The sequence below is a fragment of the Pyrgilauda ruficollis genome, unplaced genomic scaffold, assembly GCF_017590135.1.
Source record: "Pyrgilauda ruficollis isolate IOZ18807 unplaced genomic scaffold, ASM1759013v1 scaffold16, whole genome shotgun sequence".
Classification (NCBI taxonomy): domain Eukaryota; kingdom Metazoa; phylum Chordata; class Aves; order Passeriformes; family Passeridae; genus Pyrgilauda; species Pyrgilauda ruficollis.
Window position 1 is genome coordinate 6,463,253 of NW_024514764.1, and position 20,211 is coordinate 6,483,463.

Consider the following 20,211-nt stretch of genomic DNA (forward strand, 5'->3'; position numbering starts at 1 on the left):
TGATTCTTGCAGACCTAAAGATCTAGAACTCAAAAGCTGCATTTGGGTAATAATGTTATGTAAAATTAAGTTATGCATCAGCAGAGCTAAGAAAGCAGGGATGATCCAAAGATATTACAGCCATTACTTATTATTTTGCAACTGTGTGTATTTAGAAAAGGTAAACAATGTCATGCCTGAACAACTGGCTACAACTTTGCTCTAAACACAGAGTCAATAGTGAAACAGAATGGACAGTAACTCACCTGTGGGTTCTTCAGCTTTGTTATAACCTTCCAGGCTTCGTTTAATATTTGAAGGCGATCATTTTCAGGAGGATCAGCCAATGCCAAGTTTAATCCCAGGGAGCGAAAGAGGAGATGCTGACAGTTAATGAGAAATTTTTAATTAAAAGCAGACAATGCATGTCCATCCAAGACTGGTCTGGCAGGTACAGTGTGCAGAAAGATTCTCAGACCAAAACACTTGAATAATTTTAATCAAGTGACACACAAGTTATGTAGGCAACTAAGAGCATAAAGACCTCTGTCAAAGGAAAGGAATTGGTACAAATTAGATAGAAAATGTTACCTTTGGGAATCCAGACTCATCACACTCTTTAATCATGCCAATGAAGTCCATTGATCTTGCAGCAATAAACTCTGCTCTGAACGCCGACATGACTGAATTCAGCAGCAAAGCACTGCAATGAACAACACAGAGCAATACAGATCAACAGCAGCTCAAACTTAATAGTACCTGCATTTACATCAATCTGAACTTCCTGGACTAACAACTGGGCAGCATCTATCATAAATTTTAAGAAAAGAAAGATAATAAGGGAAAAAAAGAGCCTCACACAAATTGAGCTTGTTTTGATGAGGATTAATGATGCATAAGCAAAACAAGAAAACATTAAGCCATCGGATAAGGAAAGGTAACCCAGCCTGTAAAATACTTCTTCCACACAGGTGTTTTTGAAGCCATCATTTAGAAATATCAAGGAAATCAGGAGCAGCTGACATTTAGAAACTTACTCTCTGTTTAACTACAGTTCAGAAGAATACTAAGGGAGGGCAAACCCCTATTGACATTTTTCTTAATTAATTATATATGCATTATAAAAGCCACATTTCTAGCAGCTGCACTGATAGGATTAAAATGACCCAGTCATGGTCATGTGAAAACTGGCAATGACATATTTAGACATTTCTGATTAACCACTCAGACAGGTATTTGTGTTACTATCAAGCCAAAGCCACAATGGAAGAGTGAACTCACTGCATCACTGTAATATCAGTTTCCTCAGCCATCAGTTAGCTCAAGAAGCTGCCTCATAAAACACTGTGCCCTTCACTAGTCTGAAACAGACAGTTTGAATACAGGGCAGCTTACCTTGAGGGAAATTCTGTGAAGTGCTTAAAATAACCCAGCAGCTTCTGTGTTTCTGCCTAAGCCTTAGTGGTCCCATCCCAACTTGACTGGAATTTGCATTTTATCATTAGACAAGCACTTCCAGGTCATTAGGTCTGTGCTTTGCAATATAGAGACAAGGCTGTCCCTTTTCACTTAGATGGCTGCAAAGTAGCTCATGGAACATATTGAGATTATTTCAAGATTTATACACTGATGCCTTTTGCTTTGTAGTATCTTGACAGCCATGAGAAGACACAAATACACAGAACTCCACTTTGAAAGAAGACTACACTACTGTTTTAAACTGGATTACTCAACTTCCCAATAAAAAAGACATGTCCCAAAAACATTTCTTTCAAAAAAAAAACCTCATTATACTCAACACTTCATCCTTCCTTCAAAGAGGAAACAGGAACAAAGAGGAGGAGCCCATCCTTACACTGAAAAATGCTGAAAGTTGATTTGAAAATAAGTTCCACAAAACAATTAAATACCTATTCAAAACAATTTGTACATCAGAGAATGTAAATTATTTTTGTCTGTTCTATACCCACTGATACAATACCACTTTCACAGCACATTTTTTAAATCATGCTTTCCCTGCAGTCCTTAGCTCAGTCACAGAATGCTGGCATTCCTCAGTTAAGTGCTTAACATATTTTAGTTCCTCAGCTGCTGCAGAACTGGACTGTGCAAAGCACATTAAAAAAAAATAGCTGAAAACTTTCACAGAACTCAGCCAAGCTACCCAATAAAATGCACAGAGAGGAGCCCATGAGCAGGCCAGATGGCATTCACAAAAGCCAGTCAGTATATCCAACTTTCAGACCAAACCATCTTCCTGAACACGACTACCCTGCACAAAGACTTCTAGCAGACGTTTGAGATACTGATTTTAATGTTGAAAAAAGCAAATCCCTAAGTATTACCACCTTCCAAAGGTTGCCAGCAGCTTTACAACTTCCCTTGCTGAATGCATGTATGGCCTGACTGTAGCCAGTGGAAGACAGGGGGAAAGAAGGGAAGGAAAACCCAAAAAAGTGAAGCAAAACCAGGCATCAGAGACATGGCTAAGGGAGAACACATTAGATGTCCTAGACTTTGGCTTAGGAACCAGAATGCAGCAATCAAGTTAAACTAATTAACTTTAGCTTGACAAGTAATCTACCATATTTTAGAATTCATCTCTGGAAAAGAGATGTTCACAATCATGATTTAGTAAGCTACTGGGAGAATGAAAGCTGCACTGTGCATCCAAACTGTTTCCAAAAGAGGAAGAGAGAACATTATTGCAGGGACTCAGGGGTACTTGTTACAGACTCCTGTCTTCTACACTCTGCAACACTTACTTGTTCCCCAACTTTTTGCATCTCTCCATCATCTCAGTAAGCAGAACCTGGAACAATTATTTATTAAAATTAGTGAATTGAGACTTTGCAAATATATTCAGCTTTATTTACTGTACTGAAATCTACTAAAAGCTGTTTTAATTACCTTTCCAATACATTCCCATAGTCCTGTTTTACCCTGTATTTGCAGCACAAGAAAACAATGGTGTAGCTAAACATAAAACATTTTCTGGAACAGGTATAGTGGCATTTCAATCAAAACCACCATTTTATGGAAGTCAAATATGCAATCCTTCATCCATGCCATTACTCCAGGTAATCACTATTTGCCAGCCAGGTCAGTTATCTCTGGCAGGAGAGGTGAAAACTCTGCCAGACTGACAGAGATTAAAACAGCCTGTTCACTGTTAAGCTACAGTTTAGTCAAATCATTTGTGTATCTGTATGACAGAAGAAAAGGATGGATTCAGCAAATAAAGATTAAACTAAAGGACAGCAAGAAACAAACAGGAATACGGCCTATGAACTTGAAATGGTCACACTTGAGCTTTGTGGAAGCAAACATTCTTCCTGTACAGAAGAGAGCATCAGACAGTCCTAAGTAGGCCCTTTTTACTTGCCTTCACACTCATGTAACAACTGACTGAGGGGTTGTTTTTTAGTAACTCTTAAATTAACCCTTCACCACAACTTTAGCATTGAGCATTACCAGGTTCACTTACATCTGGAGCATGGTATGCAATACACTGTAAAATCCAGTCTATAGCAGGAGAATATAGGGTCAAATACAAAGGGATCTCCACACACTGCACCACCAGCTGGTTCTGAACTGTATCCCCATGGATCTGTTGAAATAAGAGACAAAAATATGTTGCTGTGAAGAGATATTAAATGGGAGATATGATAAACTGGTTAAAGTTTGTATGGGAATTCAAATTAAACAGATGATAGCACAAAGGTACAGATATTCTGAAGCATTCCTTGCAAGCTGGGGGAAAAATATCAAACTCCTAACATATATTATTCAAGTCTGGAAACATGCTGAATAGAGCAGTTTCAACTTACCAGAATATATGTAAAATTTCCCATACTATATCTGGACAGAGGATCACCCCTAAATCTAGATTTGAGAACTACTAAAATTTTTTTTAAGTATGTGGCAGTTTGATTAAGGAGTGTATTTATCTGATTTTGCAAATAAAACACTTATTTGCTTACTTGTTTAAATGTTAGGAGAAAGTCAAAAAAGTTTTTATTCAGGCTTTCTTTGAGTTGTGGTGCCACTTCCATCCCAACCTGTATTAAAAGAAAAAGATTTTATTGGCATCTATCAATTCTCCTTCAGAGTGAGATGAAAATGCATTTGCTGAAGGAATACACCCAAGTCACACACAACAAATCAACAAACAGCATTGAATCACATGCTTTTGACTGATTATTTCCTTGCTTACTATCACAGTCATGTCCACTAACAACCACCCTGAGGCAGTTACAGCTGTTCTTAAACATGATCCTAACATCAGCTCCAAGCATCTGTAAGCACTGAGGAAATCAGTATCTACTCCAGTGCACTGCAGCAGCCTACAGCAGCACAGAAAATGATTCTTACTTATTACAAACACTTGAAGAGAGATTCCCCATTTGTAAAACAGAAGAGAAATCTTTTTTTGTTGTTGTTTGTTGAAAGGAAGAGACAGGCTGCTGACTACTTGAGATAAAAGTGGTAGCTCCTTGAAGCAGTGGCAGCACAGCTGCAGTAAATCTTTGGTACAGATCAGAGGAGGTAAATGACAGCCTACCCTGCAAAGGTATGCTCTGGCATAGACTGCAACCAGTGGATCTCCAATTCCTCTAATCATAGCTGTTAACCGTGGGAGACATTCCGAAATGCCCCTGTTTTTATCAGAAATGAAAATGAGCTTCAACAGTCAATAACAGAATTCTATCACCTACAGATAACTTCAGTAGCTGCCTTGCAGACTAACAATTGAGCACGAGTTATAGAAATATCTAAAAGGATACTAGCACAAAAACTTATTTCACAAGTAAAATTTCTGTCTACAGTAATACATATGCTACATTCAAATTACAGTATTTGCTATTCACAACAAAACAAATAAAACTAAAGAACTCCTCCTCCAGCTTCAAGAACAGGAGAGTTATGGAAAAGCTGTAACTCAGTGTAACTCAGTGTAAGGAAAGGTTACCCTTAAAGCAGAACTGGCAGAACTCCTTCCACATCTCATTTGCCCACAGGTCCTTTTTGATAGAGACTGAATATGAGGCCCACTAATTCCAGTAAAAGAACTGCTTTTTAGGGATAATAAAGTTGTCACTGTAGTAGCAATTTGGCTTCCAACATCATTTCAAAATATAACTGAAGAAGGACAATTACAAGAGAAGGAACATTTTCTGCTCAGCAGCTGGCACTGTGTGGCAAAACATTAAACTTATACCAAAGTTTTCAACAGATAGTGGTTCATTGCTCCTAAATTATTTCTCCTCCTCTGTCTCTCCCAGTATGATATCAATATTTTCCTTTCAGTTTTCTATCCTGTCTTTTTCCCACACTCCTCATGTCAACAATCTTCCTTCCCCTCCATCCCCAGAAGGTACTACTGCTTTTCAATTTGCACTGGGATTTGGGACACCTGATGTCACATTTGTGTTTGAAAACTGAGAGCACTGCCATATTTCAAAGTGTATTACAGTTCACCTTTAATTTTTTCATGGTATTCTCATTAAAAACTCCAAAACCTCCCTGTACTGCTTCTTCTCAGTTCTACTAAGACCCTACCCACCCCTAATCACAGACCTCTCGTGCTTAATTCATTTAATTAGTTCCTAAGTTTGCCCATTCACTTCCTTCCCATTAACATTATTCTTACGTTTTGGACAGGAACTTATTGCACTTCAGTATTGCTGCTTCCACGTAACTACATTGAAGCCAAGTTAAGGAACAAAACTAAGATTCACACCACTGCAAAACCATAAGCAAACATATACCAAATGGATATTGACCAAACTATTTTAAGGCCTTCTGTAATTAATGTCACTACACTTTGCTGATTTTTACAATTTATCCACAAGATTCTGTTTCAAAATTTTTCGTGCATCATCTCTGTCACTGCCAAACTGCTCAGAGCCAATAATTAAGCATTCAGTTTACTATGAAACATGACTCAAAAGTACATTCAAAACATACAGCCTGAAACAAACAAAACAAAGCCATTATAAACAGCAGATCCTGTGGGTTTTATTGAAACAAACACATTCACTTTTGGGAAAATCTACAAAAAACCTGCAGACACACTGTGAGGGTCTCCTTTGACAAGGATACAATCTGGGAATGAGTTCTCTGATTGAAGCAATCTTGAAAAACCAGTTTAAACAAGTTTCTTTAGCTGTATCGTTAACACTCTCTGGAGAAAAGTTATCTGGGAAAAAAACAACCGAGAAATAGTTACATTCTTTCTGGAAACAAGTTACTTTTCGTGTTAGGTTTAAAACTGTATTCTCTTTCCATTCATCAAGAAATTGGTGCACAACAACAAACTAGGCAAGACATTTGCTTCTCAACTCTCTTGAGCAGCAGTCAGAGCTGAGAACGTAACAAGAAAAGGTAACAATCTTGTAGTAAATAACATTTCAGAACCTGAATTCATGTACTTGGAGCTCATCTCAGAGCTGCTACTGACAAATCCAAGCTGTGCCTCACCTCTTCCAAAATCAGAAATTGTGAAAAAAAGAAAACAGAGAGAATCTATAACAAACACGTGTATACAAATCTATAATGACTAGAGAGCATACAAAAGAGATTTAAGCACCCAAGTAGTTTTAAAAGTTATTTTAAAAGGCTAAAATAAATTTTAAATAATACTATTGCAAGAAGTAGGAAATACTTAATATGGACAGAAACCTTGTGTCTGTACCCTGAACACATCCTCTTACAAACTCCTTCTGAAACCAATTAAAACACCACTGCCTCCAGGAGGTGAGAAGCTCCACAAAAAAGTTTCCAATTTCCAACATAAGAGAAGCCACATGGTCAGAACCTCCTGCACTCAGTCAGCATCTTTCTCATCTAGAACGTCAGGAGTTCTCATTGAACTTGGTTTCACTTGGTTCCCAAGGGACAAGCTCAGAGGCTGGGCCTGAAATCCCCAAAGGTTCACAGGCACAGTCAGCACAGCACAGATTTTCCTTCTCCCTCCCACTTTCAGAGCTGCTTGGGAAGTTCCCAGCAGCAATGCCTCTGGCAGCTGCACAGCTGCAGCAGGAGCTCAGCTCCCCAGAACAGAGGTAACTGTGCCCAGACATCCTGACGTGCTGGGGGAACTGCCTGCCTTCAGGAATGTTTGTGAGGGCAGTTGGTCAGATCTGCAACAACCACATTCATCTTAACTACTTTCTCTAGGTTCATTTCAAATTTCAGTATTTGCTGGTTTATGGATTTAACTGCAAACTAATGGTACTGCTCCACTGCCAAATACAGAATGTTTCGTCTTGCAAGGATGTGCATTTAATGCACTCCAAATTGCAAGGAAATGCCTTTCCACAGAAAGTGTTTTCCATAGAATCTTTCAATGTCTTGCTAAAGAGGTTCTTTCACCTGCAATGTCAAATTAGATTTTTACATTGTGTTGGAACTTCAACTGAAAAAAGAAAAAGGGCCCAAGTTAGAAAGATTATGCTAGAAGCAGCCTGCTGCTACTGCCAAAATTCTTCTTTTATTACAGCAAAACTATCAAGCTTCCAGTGTAGCAACAAAAACATCTATTTACCAAAAACTGAGACTCTCAGCTTTGCTACATTTCTACCATTAACTTTAAGCCTACTAAACTGTAGTACTTTCAGAAGAGAGCAGATGCTAAGACAAAAAAGAGAAAAAAAAATCTTCCTTCATCTCATTTGGCTTAATTCTCTCTCCCCCTAACAAACTCTGTATTAGAGAACTTACTCAATTCTTTGTGATTCCAAGTCTCAGGAAGACCCAGTTGACATTTAGTAACAGCAGAGCCACAAGCAGCACACTTTACTATATCTTAGGTATAGCCTTCACAATAAAAATGTAATTTTGCATGAACACTGTAAACAGTGGAAGCTGCAAGCAATGGATTTTACTCTGTTAAAAACTAAAAGCTACTAGATTCAAATCAGAACCTTTTCTATAGGAAATAGAGTAGCAGTGGTCCCCTATTTAACCTCCCTCAAGGCTGGACATGATTTTTTTCTGGAGCACAGTAGAAACAAACACAAGTTACCTGGCAGAGAGACTCTGTTATCCACACACATTGACAGAATTCTTTCATACACCAGTTTGCCTGGTTAAAAAAAAAAAAAAGAATAATTTTTAAAAAATCAAAACAAATTAACAAACTGTAAAACACAAAATGCTGGTACAAAAGTTCCCTTCACAACATACAATGAAATCAGGTGGAAAAAACTTCCTAGAACACTGACATTTTGCTGCCCTCTAGTGAGGCTGAAATGTTCAGTGTGATTTAGCCCTTCTCACACTACAAAAACAATCTCTGGCTCCCTGAAGTGCAGAGGTAACACACAGGTCAGATTCCCCCCAGGCCAGGAAAGGACAGCTGCTGTCCTGACTTTGCTGAGTGTGGATATTATGTTATCTCTAGCAGCCTTCAGCAAGTAGGAAGGGCACAAAGAGGAAGCACAACCTGAAAGAACAATTGGTTCTCTGTCGTAGCATATCCTGCTGGCACCAAAATACACTCCAACTTTCAAAACCATTGTAAATATTTTTCATAACATGGCAGAAAAATAAGAGAGCAACATGAAGTGGATGACAAGTTCACTTACAAATTAAAAAATATATTAAAAAAATCAATAACTACATTCTGATTATTTAATAGTCCCTATTCAGCCAAAGAAAACTTTCTGACTTCTATTCTTCAAAATACAAAAATAATTTTGAATATTGAGACAAAAGGGTGCTAAAATCCAAAATATTTTTATAATGACAGCATGTTTTTAATTTCAAAATGCAGAGATCATGACTTTTCCTAACATTTTGTTCTAGATATTCACTAATACATAAAGCACAGAACCACAAAATGAAATGTTTTTCTCTTAAGGACTTTGCTCTTAGGAGATTATTTACAATTATATACCATGTTTACCACCAGTGCCCAAATGTTTATGCTGGAAATATTCCATGTTACAACTAAAAGTCATTTCAGGCCTTTTTGGATAACTTTGATAATTTGATACTTTCTAACATTACAAAAAAATAATCTTATTAACGTTTGTGTAGTAACACTGGCAGAGTAGATACTTACCAAAAGTATCAAGGATATCTGTAATTAAAACAAATTTGCTTGGATAAAACTGGATTACTGTTGTGTCTGAAAGAAGCTTAGAACACTAGAAGGAGAAAAAAAAACAAAGAAACATTTTTAGAGGCCAACACAAGTTTATGTTTTTACTCCAGAAAAGCTGGAATGGATGAATATCCACAGGTGGAAAGGACCAACATGAACTATGAAGCCAAAGGCACAAGGACATCTAACATAACAGATCATGGTGCTTATTGTAATTTTCAGGTTATTCTTCATTTCCAGAGCTACACAGACCTGGTTTTCCCTTTTACAGGGTAATCTACAATGCAGAGTTTCAGCTGACCTGAAGATCTGTGCTTTTGTTCAGACAAGACAAATTCTCTCCCGACAAAGCATTAAAAAGCACTTCTTCTCTAAAATCAGTTTTTTTAAGGACACTGTTCACTTTTTCACCATCTCTCTAAGCATCCATATCAAACAGAAAATGTAATATAGATTACATTAAGAAACAATTTTAAAAGTGTAGTTAATGAGCTTTCCAATGCATTCTTGCAGCTCACATAACTAGTTCAAACTTTCTGGAAACAGACTGAGCCACAGTCAGCTCCAGGGAGGACTCTGTAATCAATCACCACCCACTGGGACACAACCTGATCATGGCATTTGGCTGCAGTGATGGCTGGAACACAGTCACATTTGAAAATGTATTACCCACTTAGTACTACTCTCATTGGGTGTTCAGGCCAGGAAGGACCATATCCATTGATTGTATGAATCCAAAATACACACTGAGCAATGAAGACATTTCTAACATACTTAATTAAGCTATACTTTGGTGTCCAAGATTAAACCGGAGTCAAAAACTTTGGAAGAAGGTTACTCACAAAAAAAAAAAAAAAAAACAAAAAAAAAAAAACCAAAAAAAAACAAAAAAAAAAACAAACCAGCCTCTACCAAAAGAAGACAGGTGAATGACTGACTGGGGAGAGAAATCCACCTCTTCCTTGCTTAAGCCAAATGTACCCTCTGGCCCTAAGACTGACAATATTTTCTATGAGCTCCATCCTTTCTCTCTCCTTTACCAGAAGACAGTTCTTCAATCTCAGTGGAATAAATAAAGTTTAAACTTTTGTTACATTTAAAAAATCCAGGAAGGAATCAAACATCTCACAAGACTGCTCTATTTAAAAAAGGAAATCACAACATTTGAACATGCTTAAACAAGTGGCACACTTAGTCTTTTTGCTTTATTCATCAGGGTAATTTGAAGAGTGCACCAGAAAGACAGGTGAGAGCATTTACATCCTACAACCAAAGCAGAATCTTGCCTGCTGTGTGGTCAGTCACCTTCAAAGGAAGGTAACTCAGTAGCTGTTTAGGGCCTACACACAGCATAAACACTTGAGTACCACTTTTCTTAGAGCTCACACACAATCATATTAGTTCAGCTTATTCTAAGTAGCTTAGCATACTCCATCTTGACAAGTAAAGTATCTTGCAAAAAGCCACTTGGGAAATCACAGAATCATAGAATTGCTTAGGTTGGAAAAGACCTTCAAGACTGTTGAGTCTAACCTTTAAACCATCCCTACCAAGATCACCAATAAAAAATATCCCAAGTGCCACATCTACACATCCTTTAAATACCTCCAAGGAGGGTGATGCCACCACTGCCCTGGGCAGACTGGTCCAGTGATTGAAAACCTTTTTGGTGTAGAAATTTTACTAACCAGAAGCCAAACTCCTCCTACTGCATAGTAACCAGTCTGTAATAATAATGACAGACTACGTATAAAACTACAGCCTGATGCCAAGAGAACTGCTCAGCTCTCTCAGAGGATACAGCACTCTGCAGGAAGAAGTTCAACAAGTTAAGTTCAGTGAGGGTTCTACCCTATCCTGCTTTATTTTATCCTTCATGAAAATTTTAAATTCATTAATTACACAAGCACCTATTTCATTCTTAGGCAGTCTTTCAATTAGTGATGAGCATCTGCAGCATTAAGTGCTATGTGAACAACACTTGAGCAGAGATAAACACATTCAGCTTTGGTACCACTTTCCTAAAAGGAAGCATTGGATCCCCTGTTAGAAATTGTATTATTTCAAAATTGTTTGTGAACCAGTTGCAAAAGAACATATGGAAGTATCAATGCATAGATTATCACTGCATTATCACACACACACATATATATATATATATAATATATTTCACACAAAGCACTCTAAGTACAATACATCCCTGCTGCTTTTCTTCTCATCCAAAGACCATAGTCACACTTCACAATCCTATATATGGATTTTTTTTTTTTAAATACAATAATAGTGCTGATTTCATAGTATTACAATAGTACATTAGTCACCCTAGGTCACATATAATTGTTTGATCTCACTTCATTAATGTTTCATTTCCTTTTTTGTCTTTACCACAATTTAAGATAAAATTACTTCAAGCAGTTTTCACAAGAGTATCCAGAATGACCAAAAAATCCTGACTTTATATAACCCCACTGGATGACTATGAGCATTACATCAGTTTTACAGCTTTTAAGGCTGTCATTATCTCATCTGTCCTCTGCTGCACTCTGCCTCTGGCTTTTTTTAAAGGCCAAGCCAAACAAAAGAGCATTTAACTGTCCTATTTCCCCATGCCCTCCTCAAAGCACATTGCCCCAAATGACCCAAAGGAAGACCACGGACAAGTTCTCAACAAACAAAAACAAACCCCATACACACAATTTTAAAAATCTGGGGCTGTTTTTGGTAGCTTGCTAAGGTCCTAAATCCCTTTATTTAATTGCCCTACTAAGTTTTGATGGGTAAAATGCTGATGTTCAAAAAGCCATCTGGTATCATTTGTAGGGAGCAAGAGGCTGAAGCAGAAGAGGACAGGAAAGGAAATTACATGTCCTATAAAGAGCTGATTATCACTACATGCTATTTGTTCTAACTACCCTTAAGCAGGTAAAATTTCCACATCTGTCATTTGGTGACTATTGAGAATTCCAACCCACATGACCTAGTCAAAACCAATATGTAACAACAAAGCTGAAAATCTGTCAGAAGTCATAAAACTCTGGAAGAAATGTGTTTCAGAGAACAAAAGAAAATAATAGAAAAACAGTAGAAAGCCTTCTTTTCCCAAGAAGGAAACTGGACAAGTTGTATCACCGAACTCACTGGTTCTGCATAGAACAAAACCATAAAACTGACCTGGATGACTATTTTCAGAGCTTTTACTTTCTGATCAGAGGACCATGCATCCTTTAAAGACTGGTTCAGCTCTTCAATTCTGTTCATGTAATCCTGCTGAGTCAAATTCAACAGCTCTTTCTGTGATCCCTGGCAAGAAAACAAAAACCCTCGTAATAAGAGCAGGAGGGAAGGAAGGAAAGTGCTGTTATTATAGACTCAAATCACCATGTTGTGGAGGAGACTCCTACAAAATTTATTACCATTTCCCTTCAGGTCTTAGGAAAGTAGGTTATAAAACAACTCACCCTTGCACAGTAAAATACTGCAGCTTGAGAAATAACTTCAGTGCTCAGTATTTCTATCAAGCTCATAATTGTAACTTAAATTAAACTCAGGTAGACATTTGCAGCTTTGGCAACAGGGGCAACCAGAATTATCAGATGTCAAGACTAGGGGGCTCCATAAAGTTTTACAGCACTAAGAAGATAAATCAACAGCAACAGATCAGGTAAATTTTCAAATCACAATTCTAGTGATACAAAAATATGACTCTGCCCAAATCCTGTAACAATAAGCATTAATTACTGGAGAATTCCCACAGAAAGTACGTATTTATCTAAATACTGCACTTGCAGAATCAGGACCTTTTTAAAAGCTTTCACAAAAGATTTTTATTTCACAAATTCCTTTCACTGTTATAATGATGCCATAATTTCATCAGAAAACTTTCTCACCTCTTCCAGATCATCCAGTTCTTCTAACCTTGTCCTCACTTTTTCAGAAACTGCTGAACCAGTAGTTGTGGCTTTTCCTGCAAAGAATTACAGACTTAAGTTTCTTTAACATTTGAACACTGGGACTTCTAAAGAGAAACAAACCTGAAGGAGTCTGACATGGACCAGTCAGCTTTGGAGACAGAAGACAGGTGGTTTGATTCCTTTAGTGACTATTCCTGAAGACACACATCTAAACACACCTACAGTGCATTCACTTTGAAAGGGGCAATGAGTAAGCAGAATTGAATATGAGTGGATTTTTCTGCAATTTTTACCAGTAAGAAAAGAATCACCAGATAGAACCATAGGATAATTAAGGACAGAAAAGCTCTATGGAGGTCTGTGTCCAACTCTCCTCCTCAAAGCAGGTCCAGTTCTGAAGTTTTAACAGTTGCACAGGGTTATATCCAGTCAATTTAACAATATCTAAGGATATAGAGGTCACACTCTGCCAGAACATCCAATTTCAGTTTGACCATTCTCACTGCAAAAAAGTGCTTTCTATTTTTGCAGATGCTGAAATGCTGCGTGTTTATTCATATAGAAAAATCCTGATTTACTATGCTATGATTACCTAGCCCAGATTCTCTTTGCTAGAAAACATGATAAAATATTTAACACTTGGTTCTTTTTTAAACACCCAGCATACAGCTGAAATCACTTCACTTTCATGTAAAGAGAATAACTGAACAAGTTCCCAAAGGACTTGTTTGCTTTCCTTCCAGCTAGCAGAAGAGTTGATAAACATGATCCTCAAAACATCATTGCTCAGTTTAAATGGAAAAAAGTTTTAAGCTATGGAAGACATAATCACAAATTCATCAGCCCATAGGAATAAAAGACAAGGTGGTCAGGTGGCTTGTTTTCAATAACTATTCTAAACAAACATCCAGACTTCTTATCCACAAAAAAGAAAGAACCATGATGTCAGAATGGAGGAGGCAGGAAAATACATTTCAACTATTCTTGACCACAAACCTGTCACTGCACCCTGCCTCAAGCAACCTCTGTTACTGGTAAAGAAAGTGCTCACCTTTTTCAGATCCCATGTACAGATTCTGTGAGGAAGCAGAAAAAGCAGACTGTTAGAAAACATGGACTCACTAGCATTCCAAGAATGCCCAGGGTAATTACACTGCTAATCAACCCTCTAATCATTTAGAAGTAGATGCAACACTAGAAGTTATTTGCATTGTTACAAAAAGACAAAGTGATGGCTTCTAAATATCAGAAGACTTGGATTCAGCTCTAAAATAATCTTTGCAAGTGAGAGCTTGTGATTCAGTTTTCTACAACATGAAAACTGAAATTTAGACCAGTATTCACCCATTAAATGATTATAAAACAGTAATATCCAAAATGCATTAAAGGTCTAGTACAAATCAAAACAATTGTGGCAGCCACCACTTACAATAGAAAGCTTCTCTGTTGTTGTGTATCTAGCAAGGATTTCACCACGTTTGCTTGACCATGGTTCAAAGTCACTTCCCACTGCTGAGCTCTCATCTTTATCCCGTTTCCTTCGGGCACCATCCTGTTACAAGAGTACAAGTGCAAAAGTTAAATACAGATCTGCAAAAAGAAGAGAAGGCTGTCAACACGAAGGTCAACAATGTTTCAAGTGCTAGCTGATCCTTTCAAAAGTTACAATATTAAACAAAATTCTATATTTAAATAAATATGTCAACATAAACCAGATAAAAGTAGGTAAATAAAAAAGAAGTAGGTATATTTCCTATATTAACCTCTTCAGTGAGACAATACATTTTATCCAGGGTTGGCTTTACGGTTCTGTTTTGGTTTTCCTTTACTTAGATGAGCTAGCAGCCCTCAGAGTTACCGTGGGAGGAGCAGCAGTCACAGGATCTGCAGCTGCTGCAAACAACGACAGGGGGTCTGTGCCATCCAACACACTGCTCAGCGGGTCCATCACGGAACTGGAGGAAGAGGAGGAGGTGGAAGAAGTACTTCCCTTCCTGTTCATCTTCTTCGTCTTGGATTCAGTAACCTAAAGAAAAATTCAGAACTATTAAACAAAAAGGCTTTCTCTTCCCTCATTTTTCTCTAATTCTTTTTCTTCCCCCCCCTTTTCCCTGAACGTGGAGGCACTCACTCTTCAGTAGAATTTCCACTGCTTTCTTTTTTCCTTCCAATTCTAGGTCCACAAAGTTGTACGAACAACCACTCTGAATATCTTTCTAGTACCCCTCCTCTATTTTATTAGGTTTGTCCCTGTCCTCCTAACTCTTTCTTGCTATTTAATTTCCTCTGCCAGTTTCATCTTTACTTTTCCTGTACAACACTCAAGCCTGGAACATAAAATCCATACCTCAGGCCAGCATCTTCTCTCCCTACTGACCTTCCTGAGCAGAAGCTGCTGCCCATTTATCATTCATTAGTGGATAACTCATCTCTTTGAAGCTGATTTTTTTTCTGTACATCTTTAAAAGCCTCTTACACATCAAAGAAATTATAAATGTTTTAAAGTACACAGCTGACTGGAAGCTAACCCAAATCCAAACCTTATATCAAGCAATTATGCAGGCCATTTGTAATGTGACAATTTGATTTTAAATTTATCCATTATTCAGCATTTAATGCAACCAAGAAAACCTACAAGCTGGAGGTGCTGTATTTGTCAAGAGACTGTTTCTGACACATAACAGCACCAGCAAACTTCTGTGAAGAGCAAACAGAATAAACCTTGATGCCTTTAAAGCAGGCCACTAACACAGAAAGCAACTTCACAAGTACCACCAACATTCTCAAAGCCTTTTAATTTTAATGGAACAGATGTAAAAAGAGGAACACAGTCTGAATTCAGATTGATTTTCCAAAAGCACAAACAAACTCACTGTAATGGGTTTCAGTGGATGGTAATCACCAAAATCCAAGGGTACAGATTCCAGCTTGCACACTTCAGATTCTGACACATAGTTCCTTGATCTTGCATGCCTTAAAAAGTAAGAGTGAAGGGAAAGTATATACGCATATAAATAACCACACACTAAGAGAGAAGCATATCTTATATCTATACAGATGCTTATTTACAAAAAAAACCAAAAAACATGCGGAAAAATAAACAAACATAAGGATCAAAATTTCTTTCTACTGAGATAACATAAAACTAAAACTGGAGAAATTTTACTTTCAGCCATTTAGTTGTACTCTTTTTAAGTCTTTGAAAAACACAGAGCTGCTAACTGTTCTTTTCTGTTTCATTCAAAATCCTGAGAACGTTTACAGCACACCCTACTGCCTCAGCTGAATGAGGAAAATCAGGGGATACACAAAAAATTCTTTGATCACACTCCTAACAAAAGCAAACAGCACTTCTCCTACATAACACACATCTTTCCCACTAGAATTAATCCAAGCTTCCAAATAATTCCATTCTTATTCAAAGACATAACTCATTTGGATGATTTTCAGCAGTGCTAAGCAGCTCTCCTACAGATATCGTATCAGATTAGAATTACAATTAGACAATTTATGGTTGTGCCACTCTGACAAGAAACTTTTGACATTTAATGAGATACAGCAGAGCAAGAGAAAGAGTCCAGTAAAATCTACATGCTTCTTTGTTTTCTTGATCTCCAGTTCCTTTTCTTTTTGTATTGTCCCATTGTTCAATGACTCTTCTTGCTCGTTTGCATCATGGGTTAATCAGCATCTGGGTGGAAAAATCTTCCAAACTCTTTCTGGCTACACAATTATAACATTTCTTTAACTGCTGAGAGCTCTCGCAGCACACTCAGGCCAAAATCAGCTGCATTCCAATTAGTGTGAGCACACTGGGCAAGTGCACATGGTAATAATACAAACGTGGGAGTGAACAAGAGCTGCAAACCCTGCAAATAAGTCTTTTAAAAGTACATTTTTTACAATGTGACTATTCAAGTGATAAGACAGCTTGTAAGAGAGCCAATACAGAAGACAAGATCAAGTTTGCTCTGGCATTATGTCCGGCTTACTCTCCAGGGAAAGGAGATTAAGCATTCCTTTCTTGGCCACAGCAGTGCAGCCAACTTTTGAAAGGAAATAAAAATAAGACTCTGGCCAAGCTGGGGTTTCATCCTCTGTGCATCCTGCAGGACTACACCCCTGCTTCAGCTGCTCTTTTAACAGTGGGTTTCAACCTTTCCCACACATGAGCACCACTGCAATTGCCACCGCTCTGCACCTTCAACATCTGCCAGCCCACAAACGTTTTTCTCTCCTCCTGGTAAAACATCTTTTTCCCTGGGACTGCTTTCAGGCACACAGCCCCCTCCCAGAGCCAGTGCTTATCCTAAAGCAAGTGTTTCAAAAAGCTCACAGGGAGCACAAAGGAATCAGGCACACAAAATGGAAAAGAATCCCTTTACAACACTAGACATATATTGGTATTGGTAATAAATGAAGCACATCCCAAACTAACTGTACCTATCATTATCTGAGTATCAGAAATAAAAACAAAACAATTTCTCTAGATATTTATGCATTGCTATTATAAAATTGCATTGCAGCCCTGCACTTTAAATTATTTTATATACTTTTTATTACTTTAACAAATGTGTTGAAATTTTTAAAATTTGCTTAATTTGAATATTATGTTAATACCACTATTCAGCACCAACAGGTGCTATTTTTTTCCTCATATGCAGACTGATGACTGTGCAGACAACAAATCTGCAAAACAGCTTTTTAGCATTAATACTGCTTAAAAATAGCTATGCTTCTGCTAAGCCCCACAGCATGAAAACATGTTCTGTATTAGATAACAGCATGATGGAAACATCTTACTCTGGTAAAAGTCTGGTTATTTCCCCATGGCCACTATCAGTGTTACTAGACCTATTTATTAGACTGTTACCTCACTGCTGTACTATGTAAAAATCAGTTTTTCAGGGTCTCTGCTGCTCTGCTTTGTTCCGCTCTATTTTGCTACTGCTTTTGTCTGTAACAGAAAGAGTGCCTCTTTTATCCTTCCTTTACCAAATGCTAGACTAATTCCCTGTTGTGCGCAGCGCAGCTTCCACAGATGTACAGTTTTCCTGTAAACGCGCGTCGCTAGAAGCTGACTGTGCCTGTAGCCGTGTCTAAAGAGCCTGTGAAAGACAGCATTGGCTAAAGGCGCTGAGCCTTTAGCTCAGAGCAGAGCCCTCAGCACACAGCAGAGCCCTCAGCTCCCCGGCGCCGCGGCCCGCACCGACCCCGCCCGCAGTCAGTGCTCCGGCCCCGCTCCGAGCAGCACACGCTCCGTGACAACACCCCGCAGAAAACCAGCGGGGCTCGAGGAATTCCTGCTGATTTTAGGGGAAATAACGGGAATCCAGCGGCCGTGGCGCCCCAGCCGGCTCAGAGCTGCGGCTCCGTCCCTCAGCAGAGCTGTGCCCGCCTGGCTCCGTGTAACGCCAGGGTGTCATGAACGTGATCTGTACCGTCGGCCTCTCAGACAGCAGCGCCGGGCTCAGGTGCCACGGCAGCGGAGCCTCGGCACGCAGCGCCCCGCCTGCCCCGCTCCCCCCCGGCCGAACTGCCCCGAGCCCCGCGGGCGGACAGGCCCCGCACTTTCCCCTCTGGCACATCCGCGGCCGCCCCCGCCTTAGCCCCCCGGCTGCGAGGGTCGCCGAGCACGACGGCAGCCCTCACCCAGCCCCGAGCCCGCCCTCCCGGGGAACAGGCAGCTCCCGGGGCCCCGCCGCCTCACCAGGGGAACGCGGCCATCTTGCGCCCGGTCACATGACAGCGCGCGCCGGCCGCAGCTTCCGGCGGCAGCTCCGCCCCGCCCGGAGCGCGGGAACCGCCTGAGGGCGGGCGAAGAAACGGCACAGAAAAAGGGCGTTTAATGTTCAAAATTCAGAGTTTATTGTGCAGAATGCGTTAAGTAAAAAGCGAGACTGGTGAAAATGAAACAAAGTACAAAAATAAATAGACTTCTGTAATGGTATCACAATTCCACACAAAATAAAAAGATAAATATGTATAAATACAAAACAGCAAGTACAAAACCAAATTCTGGCACTTGCCAAGAGAAAGGCCTCATGAAAGTTAAAAAAAAAAAAAAAAAGGCAAAAAAAGACCCTTGTGCTATAATGCTTTATTACACACTGGAAACATGCTTGAAGAACAAGAGGTTTAGATGTGAAACCCTAAGAGAAGGGAAACATTCATTTCTACTAACACACTAAACCTATCTGTGCATCAACATATTGCCTATGCTAATAATAAATACAGCACATAAAACATCCATTAAAAGCATCAATCTTCAGTGCTGCCATATCAACAGCACCTTCTGTCATCTGTGACACAGGTTACTCTTGTCACTGTCAATTCCTCCCCTCTTGAGATGTTTCCCACTCCTAAGGAGAGCTGGGAACTAAAACACAGCTTTGTTGCCCACCGGGTGAGCAGGAAACTTGCCTCGGGCATTTTCCGTACAACTGTGACTTTAAAGCACCAGAGCATTTGTATGAAGGAGGCAGCTATTCCACTGGCGTAAAGCCTCCTGTTTACACCGGCCCCGGGCTCTCAAACCAACGAGCAGCGTCATTCCTCAAGGTGCTGGGGCAGTTTCTGCCATTTTGCAAGCACGCAGTTTGGTAACTTAGTGCCTGGTATGACACAGCTGTTCTGAACAGCATCACGAGCTGCAGAGGACAGACTTGGTGGCAGACGAAAGCCACAGGCTGGTGCCAATCCACTCATCACTGCCCATTAAATAAGTGTCCTCATCCCATTATTAATGTTCCTCTTTCATGCTATTTACCACAATGAAATTTTCAGTTGGTCTTTCTTCTCTTACATTCATGTCAACACATTACAAAGCCTCCAAAGTTTAGTGTGTTGTATTGTATTGACACTGGGAAATTAACAAAATATAGCCTAATTTACATTCTGGCAGTCAGTTCTCTACTGCAAAGATTATACAGCTGAGCTTTTCTCTCTAGAACTTTGTTAATATCATGTCTCAAGTTCATTAAAAGAAGGTGGAGAATTATGCTCCACTCCAGTTGATGGATAATATCCATCAGTTGGAAGACTAAGGTAGAATATGACCATGATCTTTTAATGTTAGATATTCACAAATATGAAAGTGTTGGGATTGGTAGGGATTCCCCACCTGCAGAAATCATTACTTCAGTACAAAGGGCCTGTTAGGTCACACAGCACAAGATAAACTGCTCAGAAAAACTGCCACTGTCATCA

At 39.1% G+C, this 20,211-nt stretch overlaps 1 protein-coding gene across 1 annotated transcript in view; it reads right to left on the reverse strand.

Annotated features, from left to right (window-relative positions):
- Positions 1–18,741, reverse strand: part of VPS35L (VPS35 endosomal protein sorting factor like) — a 46,296-nt gene extending 27,555 nt beyond the window's left edge. The window contains exons 1-17 of the mRNA XM_041462494.1: positions 18,713–18,741; positions 15,876–15,975; positions 14,861–15,028; positions 14,432–14,554; positions 14,054–14,078; positions 12,979–13,055; positions 12,263–12,391; positions 9,050–9,134; positions 8,009–8,068; positions 6,085–6,181; positions 5,633–5,680; positions 4,544–4,637; positions 3,963–4,040; positions 3,467–3,589; positions 2,745–2,791; positions 571–682; positions 246–362 (exon numbers count right to left, since the gene is read on the reverse strand). Of these exons, the coding sequence (XP_041318428.1) occupies positions 246–362; positions 571–682; positions 2,745–2,791; positions 3,467–3,589; positions 3,963–4,040; positions 4,544–4,637; positions 5,633–5,680; positions 6,085–6,181; positions 8,009–8,068; positions 9,050–9,134; positions 12,263–12,391; positions 12,979–13,055; positions 14,054–14,078; positions 14,432–14,554; positions 14,861–15,028; positions 15,876–15,975; positions 18,713–18,729 (1,500 nt within the window). The 5' untranslated portion in view covers positions 18,730–18,741. The remainder of the gene's footprint in view (positions 1–245; positions 363–570; positions 683–2,744; positions 2,792–3,466; positions 3,590–3,962; positions 4,041–4,543; positions 4,638–5,632; positions 5,681–6,084; positions 6,182–8,008; positions 8,069–9,049; positions 9,135–12,262; positions 12,392–12,978; positions 13,056–14,053; positions 14,079–14,431; positions 14,555–14,860; positions 15,029–15,875; positions 15,976–18,712) is intronic.
- Positions 18,742–20,211: the final 1,470 nt, after the last annotated feature.